This window comes from Alexandromys fortis, unplaced genomic scaffold (assembly GCF_014885135.2).
Source record: "Alexandromys fortis isolate MF-2015 unplaced genomic scaffold, M_Fortis_MF-2015_v1.1 scaffold_10, whole genome shotgun sequence".
Classification (NCBI taxonomy): Eukaryota; Metazoa; Chordata; class Mammalia; order Rodentia; family Cricetidae; genus Alexandromys; species Alexandromys fortis.
Window position 1 is genome coordinate 6,765,277 of NW_026067895.1, and position 13,220 is coordinate 6,778,496.

Genomic DNA, 13,220 nt, shown 5'->3' on the forward strand with positions numbered 1-13,220 from the left:
AAAGGGAAGACACAGGCACCACGAATAGAGACACAACATATGGTGGCATGAGGCTCTTGGCGGCAAGTCTCACCATCTCAATGTCTTCCAGATATGACTTGTGGGCTTCTCCTGACTTATAGATGTCTCCTCCGTCCCCTCCGTCCCCTCCTCCCGCACTGGAGCAGATGGTTCAAACAACCCAGCTTTCCATACTGAGCTCCTTACAACAATGAAGAGGATTAACCTTTATTCTTTTCCTTTTCACTTTGCATTCATGTGTACAGTGTGTGAGTCAGCATGATGAACTGCTGTCCGCTACAGGTGCATGAGCCACCATGTGGGTGCTGGGAATGGAACCCAGGTCTTCAGCAAGAGCAGTAAGGGTTCTTAACCATGGAGCCATCTCTCCAGCCCCTCTTTATTTGTTAGACCACAGGTTTATTTATCTCTGGACGAAGAGAGATGTCTGAGAACAGGTGAGACGGGGTGCAACAATGACTTTAAAGGAATAGTAGAATTTATTCAATGCAATTAAGTATGAAGGGCAAGGGATCTTATAAAATAATTGGTCTAAAAGGTGTCAAGAAGACCAGCCTGGTCTACAGAGCTAGTTCCAGGACAGGCTCCAAAACCACAGAGAAACCCTGTCTCGGGGGGAAAAAAAAAAAAAAAAAAAAAAGGTGTCAAGAAATTTTGATACTTTAAATTTAAATTAATGGTTAAAAGATTTTGCCCTTTTCTCAAAAGGTGCAAGAAGGCTAGAAATGAAATGAACTGTTTGTTTAAATGCCTGGGTAAGGGGGATTATATGTTTAAGTCAAGACAAAGTTTAGATTCAACCACAAATTCAACTAATCCCGAAGCCCTGTTTTCCTGTGCTCTCATAGTCCAGTACTGATCATCCCAGAGGCCCTTTCCTTCCATTCAACAAAAGCTTGGTGCTTCATTAAATCTTACAAATGTCACCAATCTTGTTTACTGAACTATGCACCGCAGGTACTTCCAGTTTAACACACTCCGCTTAGAACCACCCTGTGCATTTCTTCTTAAATACAGAAAGACAAACAGGCTTTACTTTTAGGTTCTGAAATGCCTGTTGTTTCGTGTAACCAAGTGTAGTAATAAGGAGCGGCGGGGCTGCGTCCCCAGCACCCCGGCCGCCCACATGGCTAGCTTATGCCCCGAAACAACAACACACAAACTGTATCATTTAAACACTGTTTGGCCCATTAGCTTTAGACTCTTCTTGGCTAACTCTCGCACGTGGACTAGCCCATTTCTAATAATCTGTGTAAGCACCCCAAGGTGCGCTTACTGGGAAGATTCTAGCCTACGTCCATCCTGGGTCAGAGCTTCATCGCGTGTGCCTGCTTCCGAGAGTAGAGCATGGCGTCTCTGAGCTCACTTCCTCTTCCTCCCAGCATTCTGTTCTGTTTACTCCTCCTACCTATGTTTTAACCTATGAGGGCCAGCCAAGCAGTTTCTTTAATTTTTAACCAATGACCTTCCTCCATCAACCAAGCAATAGTCTTTCAAAAGAAAAAAATCTTAAAAATATTTAAATATTTATTAATTTATTTATTGAGGGAGAACATCTGTGTCCACACTCACAAGCATGTCATAGCATCCAGATGGAGGCCTGAGGTGTCTCATCACCCACCAAGCAATCTTTCCCTGCCATCAGTTTGGACACATTATAAAGCAAATATTCACATTAATATTAGAATCTCTAGGCTACTTCTCTTTCTCTTTTCATCCATTAAACAAAATGGCCAGTAATAGTGCATCAGCCCATGTCTGACTCTGCCTAGTATCACAGAAGATGCTGACAAAGAACAAGCAACCAACCACAGACTGGGTCCTGACTGGGAGAGCTGGACACATTCAACCAATCACTTAAGATATTCAATACGTGATTATGATTCAGTTAGTGCTAGGTGATTTCACCCTACTATAGGCTGGGGATGCAGAGCATTTTAGGTTCACAAAATGAAAATATGATGATATATACTCAGTGTATCAAGCTGAGGTACTTTCATTTATAGAATGGGTTAATTAGGATGTAAACTGTTCTAAGGTGAGAAACGTCTGTATATTTGGAAAGAAAACCTCATCCTCTCCCTTCCCCTTTCCTTCTTGGTTTCTTGAGAGGGGACTAAACTATGTATCACATACTTCACAAGCTGGCCTAGAATTCCCTATATATTTTAGGTTCTTGAACTTGTGGTCCTCCTGCCTTAGCTTCCTAAGTGCAGGCCTAGTTTGGACTTAACCATTTCTTCAGGTCTTCCTTTCCTTATGAGAGTCCTCATGCTATATAAAATGTGCATCAATTACATTTGCAGGTTTGGGTATTCCACTTTTAGATACTGAATCCCAGCTATGAACCAGAAGGGCAGATGAAAAAGGCTTTTCCTCCCTTCTCTGCCTGGAGCTCTGCTTTGACTAGTATTTATTTCTCAGGCTCCTGTGAGATATTCTTCGCTTTGCATTTATTGGACTTCCTTATTCTTGGTGATTTCCCTTAATACTGTCTTAGGGTTTCTATTACTGTGAAGAGACACCATTACCACAGCAACTCTTATAAAGGAAAACATTTAATTGGGTTTGAGCCCTACGTTGGGCACCAATTTCTAGTAGTACCAAAGAGTTCCACAATAGCCTGGAAAGAAGTATAACAAAGGTTTAATGATGTGGGAATAAACTCACAGTAAGGGTAGCGGTCCACAGTCCACTGTGTGTGCTGGGAAATGGAACCGAATCCAGCAGAAAAGAGGACCATGCATGCTTTTCATCTGCACTTATTGTACATGAGACCAAGCCCAAAGTGGATGGGTATCTTAAAGGCTATTGGCTGAAGGAGTTCCCACAACATGAGTTCATTATCATCATGGTGGATTGGCTCTGGAGAAGGAGCCGTGAGATCTACATCTTGATCTGCAGGCAACAAGAAGTGAACCGTCCCACTGGGCATGGCTTGAGCATATATAAGACCTTAAAACCCACTTCCACAGTGACACACTTCCGCCAATAATGCCATACCTACTCCAACAAAGCCACAACTCTAACAGTGCCTCTCCCTATGAGTTTATGGGGGCCAATTACATTCAAACTACCACAATGACGTAGCTGTATTTTGTATTTATATAATACCTTATTTCCTTCATCAGTGTGATAGACAGTAGGCCTTGAGTCCCCTTTATCCCTCATTTCCCTTAATAGAAAAGTGGCTCACATGAGACAGATGGGGAATAACCACTTCTAGAGAAGTCTGCTAGAAAATTTTCACAGAGTGGCGTACTCATAACAAAGATAAGCATACAGGACAAGCACAGACTACCGAGATAAGGATACAAGGACTGGATGTGGAAGAAATATAGTTACGTTACTTCACTTCTAACAAGGTCTGCTAAATGTAACACTCTGTAATGCTATTGTGTAATGTCAAATTGCTTTGGGAAAAAAGCTGCTGGGGAAAATGGAGCAGTGGTGAAACTGGACACACTTTAGAGGAAGAACGTCTTATAGAAAATGCTCTGAAACCACAGAGCTTGTGTTGGCTTATTAACTACAAGTACACGACTTACTGCATAGTTAGTCTTAATTGCTACCTAGGAAACAAGTATTCATTCATGGAAAGCTAAGGTCAGATGCTCTACCTTTCTTACAGCTTAACTTCCCTGCTGCCAATCTGGGTGACTTAACATGAGATTCAGCAGTTTATAAGCAATGGTTTGCTGGTTTTATAGTTCTGAGGACTGAATTCAGGATGTCAGCATATCAAGTACACATTCTGCCACTCGGTGTTACACCCTTAGCCACTGAAAGAATTTTTCTTTAGGAAAAATGCTAGAGACTAGGAAGAAAACACTGAAAAAATAATCAAGACACCTATAACACTACCTGAAAGAAGACTCGGCAATACTGACAATGAAAAAAAACACCTAGGTAAGCAAAATAAATAGCCAAAATTAAAGCATCCAGTTATTAAAAATCCTTTTTTTTTCCTTTTTTTTCCTTTTTTCTTTTTCTTTTCTTTTTTTTTTTTTTTGAGACGGTGTAGCCTGGCTGTCTGGGAACTTGCAAGTCACAGAGATCCAATTGCCTTAGCCTTCCCAGTGAATACTGGAATTAAAGGCATATACTACCATGCCCACCACTATTAAATATTGTTAAGTAAATAAATGCTCCAAACCTGGAGTTTTAGGTTTGTAAGAAGGCTAAAATAGCTTTCACTGGAAATTAACACCATGCGATAACCTCTACTGTAGTTAGATGGCTACCAAAAACTCCTAAGATGTCTTCCCACTAAGAAAGAAGGCATGTCCAAGCAAGATGGTGGGCCAGAAACTGCCCACGTTACCTGGCCCCCCCAGGAACAACCAACAGCCCTCACAAGTCTCAAACCCAGTCTCCAACAGTTGGGTCAGGGGTGCAGAGGAATCCCATTTTGTCACTCTACATCACTTAGAGAGAGCACTGGCCAAGCTCCACCTTAAGAGGAAAGTATTTGTTTAAAATTGGGCAACTGTGGGTGTCTGAGAAAGGAGAGGCTAAATTAACCCGCCATAGTTCTATGTTCAGAAACAGTCCTTGTACACAGACCGGGAAGTACCACTCAGGTGGTAGAGGCAGGTGAATTTCTATGAGTCTAAAGCCTGCCTACTTGACACAGTGAGTTCCAGGATAGCTAGAGCTACACAGTGAGACCCTGTCTTAAACAAACAAACAAAGAAATGAACAACTATAAAATGGATTCAAACACCAGACTAATTCAACCCAGGACCTAGGAAGGAAAGTCAGCAATATAAAACAATAGTCATGGCCTCAGGAGATGGCTCAGTCAGGAAAGTGCCAGCTCAGAAGCACGGAGATCTGAGCTCGGATCCCCAGCACCTACAAAGGCTGTTTATGGCAGTGTCTGCCTGTAACCCCAGTGCTAGGGAGGTAGAAATAGGGACCCACCTTACCAAGGTCAAAATGGCTATCATCAAGAAAAAACATGAGGGCTGGGAATACACAAACAATTCCAACGGTGTGAGGAAAGAACTCTTATGAACTCCTGATGAGAATGGAAACTTGTGGGCTGGAGAGATGGCTCAGTGGTTAAGAGTATCGCCTGCTCTTCCAATGGTCCTGAGTTCAATTCCCAGCAACCACATGGTGGCTCACAACCATCTGTAATAAGGTCTGGTGCCCTCTTCTGGCCTACAGGCATACATGCAGACAGAATATTGTATACATTATAAATTTAAAAAAAAAATTTAAAAATGATAGTAAAACCAAAAAACTTAAAAAAAAAAAAGAATGTAAACTTGTACAGTCGCTATGGAAATCAGTTTGGAACTTCCTCAAAACTCAAACAAACATACAAACCTCACAAGCGGGGGCTACAAGTGGAGGCCTAACTATACCAATCCTGAGCATGCTCCTGAAGGACTAAGTTAACATACCATAGAGTTACTCACACATCCATATTAGTTGCTGCTCTATTCATACAAGCTAGAAAGTGCACTACACGACCTTCAGTGGATGAATGGGTTAAAAAAAATGGTACATATACATGATGAAAGGTTAGTCGTACAGAAAAATGAAATGATATTTGAACGAAATTGATAGAACTGGGAATTACTACAAACAACAATATTGCCTATCTTCTATCTAGGTGTATGTATGCCATCCAATCAGAAAGGGAACCATAAAAGAGGAAGCCAAAAATCTTAAGGAATAAGGTGGAAAAGAGAAAAGTGAAGGTAATGGAACATTTGTGAAAGCGGGAAGTAGGAAGTATTTGGAGATGTATTAGAATAATGTATAAAAACACAAATATGTGCAAATACCATAACGAGATCTGTTAGTATGCATATTAACTTAGATGGTTTAATAAATAGATTAGATAGATAGACCAATAAAAGGATACACAGATACCAAATGAAAAAAGAAAGTATAACCAACTATGTTCTAAACACCTACTACATGGAACACCAAAATAAATAATATAAAAAGAATACACTAATATTTATAATAAATGCAATTCTGTTCTTTGATAGAACTATTACCAGATTGTCCTTATTCAGCTAAAATAAGGTTGCACAAGGATGATACAAAAGTGACGCAGAAATATAGAAAGGGTAGGGACAGAAAAGTAAAAGACTATGCTGGGTATCTCTTCATCTTGACTCAAGCCGACAAATGAATGAAACTGTAAATTACAAACCAGCAATTCACACATGAGAGTCAACCTGGGTCGACTTTTCATTATCTTCATGGTTTGAATTAAGAGGAAAGACACAGTTTAAGAACTGGCATAACAGCTGTATATGGTGGCACATGCCAATAAATCCCAGCATTCTGGAGGCTGAGGTGGGAGGGCCATTAGTTGGAGGACGGTCTAGGTCATACAGGGACACACCGTCTCAAAAAAATTATAAAAACAATCTATATAAACACAATCTATAGTAAATACTACTACTTAATCAGTGGAAAATAGGATTTTACAATAACCAGGTTTTTTCCACTCTTCCTCAACTCACCTATTAGAAAAAGGTTCTATAAAAATTGTACAAAATCATGAGTTAGAGAATTGATCTTTTTCCTCTGTCTGCCTTCATAAACTAAGACTCGGCATTCAAGATGAAATTCTACACTAGAGGCAAGGATTTTTAAATTTGCTTTCAAGTTTATCTAAACACAATCTTGAGAGTTAGAAAATGGACTAAGACACTATGTCACATATATCACCGGGAAGGAATTTAAGAAACTCAACTCACCACTTCTTAGGCTTTGACAGAGGTTTGTATTTGCTGTATTTTACACGCCACTCAAGAACTTCTTTGCAGCGCTGACATACTCCATCATGAAGTTTTGCATTAATTTTCTAAAATCAAATAAAAACACATAAATTAAGAATCTCATCTTTAAGCCAATAAGGCAAGCCCCATAAAGTTAAACTTTTGTCTATGTAAAATTCCATGACATAGCAGTTTGGTTCTTTAAAAGGCAATAGTTCCTAACCTGCCAACATGTTGAAGAGTTTCCAGCGTGACTCTGAGAAAGCCTTCCTCACTGGCCCTGATGTATTAGATCAACACGAGTATTGGATAAATAAGACACATGGATTTTACTGTTTGCAAAGTAAACCTATATTAAAATCTAGTAAGAGAAGCAGAAGATTACTATTTCAACAATTCAAATTCTACCAACAACTCTGAATTAAACTGAAAAATCAGAATTATTAGTTTATTTGGGATAGCAGTAACTGAACAGTAAGCTGTGCCAGCAAGCAGCGGGCAGGAACTCAAATGGCTTTTTTTTTTTTTTTTTTTTTTTTTTTTTTTTTGTCTCCTATGTAAGGAAAATGCTTTACAAAGGTTCCTTGGAGGCCCAGCCTTAAACAAACAAAACTCCTCCAGCTCTCTTGGTTTTATGAGAATACAACATGAATGTAAACATGGACAGCTAGCGAAAAAAGGACTTTATGAGGAAAGAAAATGTTTACAATTTCATTCTCAAAATGTGTTTGTATAAACAGGCAAGAGTTTAAATGTACGCTTGGTCCCCTGTAATAGTTTCCTATCTTATGTATGGCACGCTCACATGCTGCAGGATTTAGGTTCTGAGAGTCCTCCCATTTATCTGACGAACGAGGAGGGTTGGTCTTGGTCCACTGCAGGAAAGGATATTTGCCATGGTAAAGGGCATTTTTATTTACTTCTTTTTTCTTTTTCCCGTTTTGTTTCCTTTGCAAAATTTCTCCAAGGGGAAAAAAAGCTCTTCACACAAGATGCAGATTCTTTGGATGGCTATTCGATAATGAGTTAAAACACAGTATGTGGACTAGGTCGGCTGAAGCAAACAACTGGAAAGGCCTTGGTAGCCGTAAAAACTGACAGGGGTGGAATAATCTGAAAAACTTTTATTCTAAGAGAATATATTTCAAGGGCATTTTCAATGTCCATAAAGTATACTTTAAGTATCTATGTCTCAGCTGAACTCTCGAAGAGTACACTGTCACTTATGAACTACGTGTGGGTTTATTCTTTTATTAATAACAGCAACGGACAATCCCAGGCAAAGCAAGCTCAACATGTCTCTATCTATGTTCCCTGTAACTATGCTATTCCATAGAGGAGCTCCATGCCAGCACACCAAACCCCTCTTCCTCTGTACCCTGGCACTTAAGTTGACATATAAAGACTTCAAATTCATGATCTGTCAACTGTCTTATATCATCTGTTGCCTGAAATATCTTACAACTTGTATTTGTGTCATTTAACAATTATTAAGAATTCGTTAATGGCTTCGAATCAAAGTTACAAAGTGAAGCAAGCTTTCTAACTAGAGTAAGTATTCATAGATCACAGGACATTTCATTACCTGCAATTGTAGTACATTAACATACACTGCTTGCCAACCAGGAAGCATTAGCTGGCTTCTTGTTTGTTTCTCTACACAATTTCTGACCAGTTCATCTTGATTTATAAAGCCCTGCGTAATTTGGAAACTGGTTTCCTTAGGGTGGACCAACTGCAGAACAAAACAGGTCTTTGTGGGAACTTGTTCTGAGTGATCAGTGAGGCAGCATAAATGGAAATCTTGCACAGGGCTCACGTGACCAGCTGGAACTACTACAAAATTAACTTGGATTTTATGTATTAAGAAATGAATGAGATGACAACAAAGACTATGTTCACTTAAAAATGCATACATACAAAAAGGGGGCAATTCCAGAGGTGAGCAAAGAGCCAGATCCTACTTCCAGGAACTGTTCCATGTTGGGCAAAGGAGGCGGCAATTTTAGTGTACACACTCCTATTTTTGTCTAATCCTCCTTCAGCAATTTGTTTCAGTACGCCCCTCAAGGCAGAAAGTCACAGGCTATTGTGCAAATATAAATTAAAACTTGGCTTATGCTGGGTAGTGGTAATGCACACCTTTAACCCCAGCATGCAGGGGGCAAAGGCAGGCCAATCTACAGAGTTCAAGGCTGGCCTGATCTACACAGTGAGTTCCAGGACACCCAGGGCTACACAGAGAAACCCTGTCTGGAGAAACCTAAGTAAGTAAATAAACAAATAAATAAAAGCTTGATTAAAAAAGATCAATCCATTCATTCACCAGGCTGATTTCCAGATCTTTTGTTTGTTTTGCTGTTGTGTGACAAAGTCTTGCTATGTAGTAATCTTGGCTAGTCTGGAAGCCGGTGTGCAGCCCAGGTTAGCCTTAAACTCATGGTAATCCTCCTGCCTCAATGTCCTAAGTGTAGGAGTAGCAGGTATACCCCAGTGTACACAACTTCCAGATTTTTAAATGAAAACTGCACATACCTAAAAATCAGTTACAGAAAGAAGAAATGAATACTTCTTAAAAGTCAAAATAAATTTTACACATCAAAAGATACTCCTAATGGAACATGGAGAGGATGTCTTAAAAAATGCCTTTGTTTATCAATCCATACCAGCGTGTTACAGTGTAATATCCCAGTTATGAAGATCCTATTGCCATACAACAAATCTTCCATAATGGGATGCCACAACCACAAACAGGAACTGGATGAGAATTTAATCTTGGAAGGTAGCAAGAGCAAACAAACTACAATGTGTCCCACAGATGAGCATTTCCTGAGCTACAAAGTATCATTTAACAGAAAGAAGATACCATTTGGAAGAATAAAGGAATTTAAAACAACTAGTAATTTTTTTTTAGGATGTTTTGGGTATAAGATAATTTTTTCAACACTCTGAAACCAAAACAACTCTAGATGGCATACTTCATTTCTCTTAATTGAATAATAAAATTATTAAAGAAAAATGTCTATTCCAACTGCTGCCAACAGGGATCACTCTTAGATAGCTACATTACTGCTACTCTGGAAACAGGAACCTTTTATGTTAATTATATTTAAAGTGCCCTGTATGTGTGAGAGAGAAAGTGACAGTGACAGTGAGAGAAGGAGGGAGGGAAAGAGGGTAAGTTTGTGTGCTTGCTCTGGCATATGGGAGTGACATCCTGACTGTGTTATTCACATAGGCGTGGCCTCAGGCCCATAAATATAATCCCAATAGCACAGTCACTGAGAGCAACAATAAATAAATGGTACCTCCTGAAATTGAGAAGCTTCTGTAAAGCAAAGGACACAGTCAATAAGACAAAAAGGCAGCCTACTGAATGGGAAAAGATCTTCACCAACCCTACATCAGACAAAGGACTGATCTCCAAAATATATAAAGAACTCAAGAAATTAGACATTAAAATTCTAAATAACTCAATTAAAAAATGGAGTACTGAACTAAACAGAGAATTCTCAACAGAAGAATCTCAAATGGCCAAAAGGTACTTAAGGAAATGTTCAACATCCTTAGCTATCAGAGAAATGCAAATCAAAATAACTCTGTGATACCTACCATCTTACACCTGTCAGAATGGCTAAGATCAAAAAACACCAATGATAGCTTATGCTGGAGAGGATGTGGCGTTAGGGGAACACTCATCCATTGCTGGTGGGAATGCAAATGTGTACAACCACTTTGGAAATCATTATGGCAGTTTCTCAGAAAATTGGGAATCAACTTACCTCAGGATCCAGCAATACCACTCTTGGGCATATACCCAAAAGATGCTCAATCATACTACAAAAGTATTTGTTCAGTTATGTTCATAGCAGCATTATTTATAATAGCCAGAACCTGGAAACAACCTAGCTGCCCCTCAACCAAAAAAATGGATAAAAAAAAAAAAATGTGTCACATTTACACATTAGGGTACCACTCAGTGCTAAAAAAAAAAAAAAAAAAAAAAAAAAAAAAAAAAATGACATCTTGAATTTTGCATGCAAATGAATGGAATTACAAAACACTATCCTGAGTGAGGTAACCAGACCCAAAAGATGAATATGGTATGTACTCACTCATAAGTGGATACTAGTTATAAACAAAGGACATATGCCTATAGTCCATGATCCTAGAGAAGCTAAGTAATAAGGTGAACCCAAAGAAAAACACCTGGAAATTGGAAACAGACAAGATTGCCTGACAAAATTGGGAGTATGGGGGTAGGAGGAGAAGGGTGGGTAAAAGGGGAAGAGGAAGGGAGAAGGGGAGGGTTGAGGAGAACTTGAAGGAATGAGATAATCAAGATGGAGGAAGGACAGAGATGAGAGAAAGAAAAGAGATATCTTGATTAAGGGAGCCATGATAGGATTAGCAGAAACCAGGCTCTAGAGAAATTCCCAGGAATCCATAAGGATGACCCCGCCTAAGACCCTAAGCAATACAGGAGAGGGGGCCCGATCTTGACTTGCCCTGTAATCAGACTGATGATTACCTTAAATATTACCATAGAACCTTCATCCAGCAACTGATGGAAACAGAGGCAGAGACCCACATCAGAGCACTGTAGTGAACTCCCAAAGTCCAGTTGAAGAATGGAAGGAATGAGAATATGAGCAAAGTGGTCAAGACCATGATGGGTTCACTCACTGAAACAGTTTGCCTGAGCTAATGGGAGCTCACCAACTCCAGCTGGACTGGGAAGGAACAAGCATAGGACCAAGCTAGTTCCTCTGAAAGTTGTTGACAGTTGCATGGCTGGGGTAGACTGAGGGGCCACTGTTAGTGGCACCAGGACTTATCCCTACTGCATGGACTGACTTTTTGGGATCCTAATCTCTTTGGATGTATACCTTGCTCAGCCTAAATATAGTAGGGAGAGCCTTGGACCTTCCACAAAGCAATGTGCCTTACCCTCTCTGAAGATTAGATGGGGGTGGGGTGAGAGGGTGTGTGGAGGGAATGGGAGAAGGGGAGGGAGTGAGAACTTGGATTGGTTATTTTTTTCCAAAAATCTAATAAATTAAAAACAACATACTCACATGCACACACTCACATATATGTAACACGCATATATACACAGGTACAAATTTTCAAGCTAGCTTTTGTTTATTTGCTTAAGACAGGGATGTATATGCAGCTCAGGCTAGCCAGGTGTTCCTTACAGAGCCTAGTACTTAGTGACTGTTCTGCCACGTTCTCCCAGATATTGGTGTTACCGGAAGTGTGCCGCCATATCACATATTAATGTGAAAACGAGAAACATGACTGTCTGCTCCTCTCAGGATTAATTGGGTAAGTTACTTGATGTAGAATGTCCTTTCGTATATGTGTTGCTTTTATTGGTTAATAAATAAAGTTGCTTTGGAAAATGGCAGAGCAGAATATAGCCAGGCTAGAAAAGATAGAGTAGGTGGAGGCAAGGAGATGCCATGTACCTGCCAAAGGAGACAGATGCTGGAACCTTACCAGTATGCCACAGCCTATTGGTGATACACAGATTAATAGAAATGGGTTAATTTCAAGTGTAAGAGCTAGCTAAGAATATGCATAGGCTATTGGCCAAGCAGTGTTGTAATTACTATAGATTCTGTGCGATTGTTGTGGTCTGGGCAGCCAGGAAACATAAGGGCAGTCTCCATTTACAGTTACCGAGTATAACTAAGTTCATAGTAAGTTTCTCTATTCCAGAAAATGAGTTAGTAGTATAATTAGCACAAAATATTTCTCAAGTGAGTTCTAGTAATGAAATATCTACAGAGAAATGCAATACAGGCAATTACAAGTTTCCATTTTTTTAAAAAAAATGATGTTTTTGCAACATTATTAGAGATCAGCTATAAACATTTTGAAACTCCTATTTCTGCACGCTGTTAATTAGAGATCAGCAATAAACATTTTTTTTTTTTTTTTTTATTTTCGAGACAGGGTTTCTCCGTAGCTTTTTTGGTTCCTGTCCTGGAACTAGCTCTTCTAGACCAGGCTGGCCTCAAACTCAGACATTCACCTGCCTCTGCCTCCCGAGTGCTGGGATTAAAGGCGTGCACCACCACCGCCCAGCCAGCAAAAATATTTTTAAGTATTATTTAAAAAAAAAAAAACACTTAATTAAGGGAGCCATCTTAGGGTTGGCAAGAGACTTGGTGCTAGAGGGGCTCCCAGGTGCCCAGGGCGATGTCCCCAGTTAGTTCCTGGGCCAGCTGAGGAAAGAGAACCTGAAATGACCCTATCCTATAGCCATACTGATGATTATCTTGCATATCACCATAGAACCTTCATCTGGAGATGGATGGAGATAGAGACAGAGACCCACACTGGAGCACCGGACTGAGCTCCCAATGTCCCAAGGAGGAGCAGAAGGAGGGAAAATATGAGCAAAGAAGTCAGGACCACGAGGGGTGCACCCACCCA

At 39.9% G+C, this 13,220-nt stretch overlaps 1 protein-coding gene across 1 annotated transcript in view; it reads right to left on the reverse strand.

Moving 5' to 3' along the window:
* The window catches only part of CUNH9orf85 (chromosome unknown C9orf85 homolog), a 50,704-nt gene that overhangs the window by 15,063 nt on the left and 22,421 nt on the right, over nucleotides 1-13,220 (reverse strand). The window contains exon 2 of the mRNA XM_050159278.1: nucleotides 6,753-6,859. Within this exon, the coding sequence (XP_050015235.1) occupies nucleotides 6,753-6,859 (107 nt within the window). The remainder of the gene's footprint in view (nucleotides 1-6,752; nucleotides 6,860-13,220) is intronic.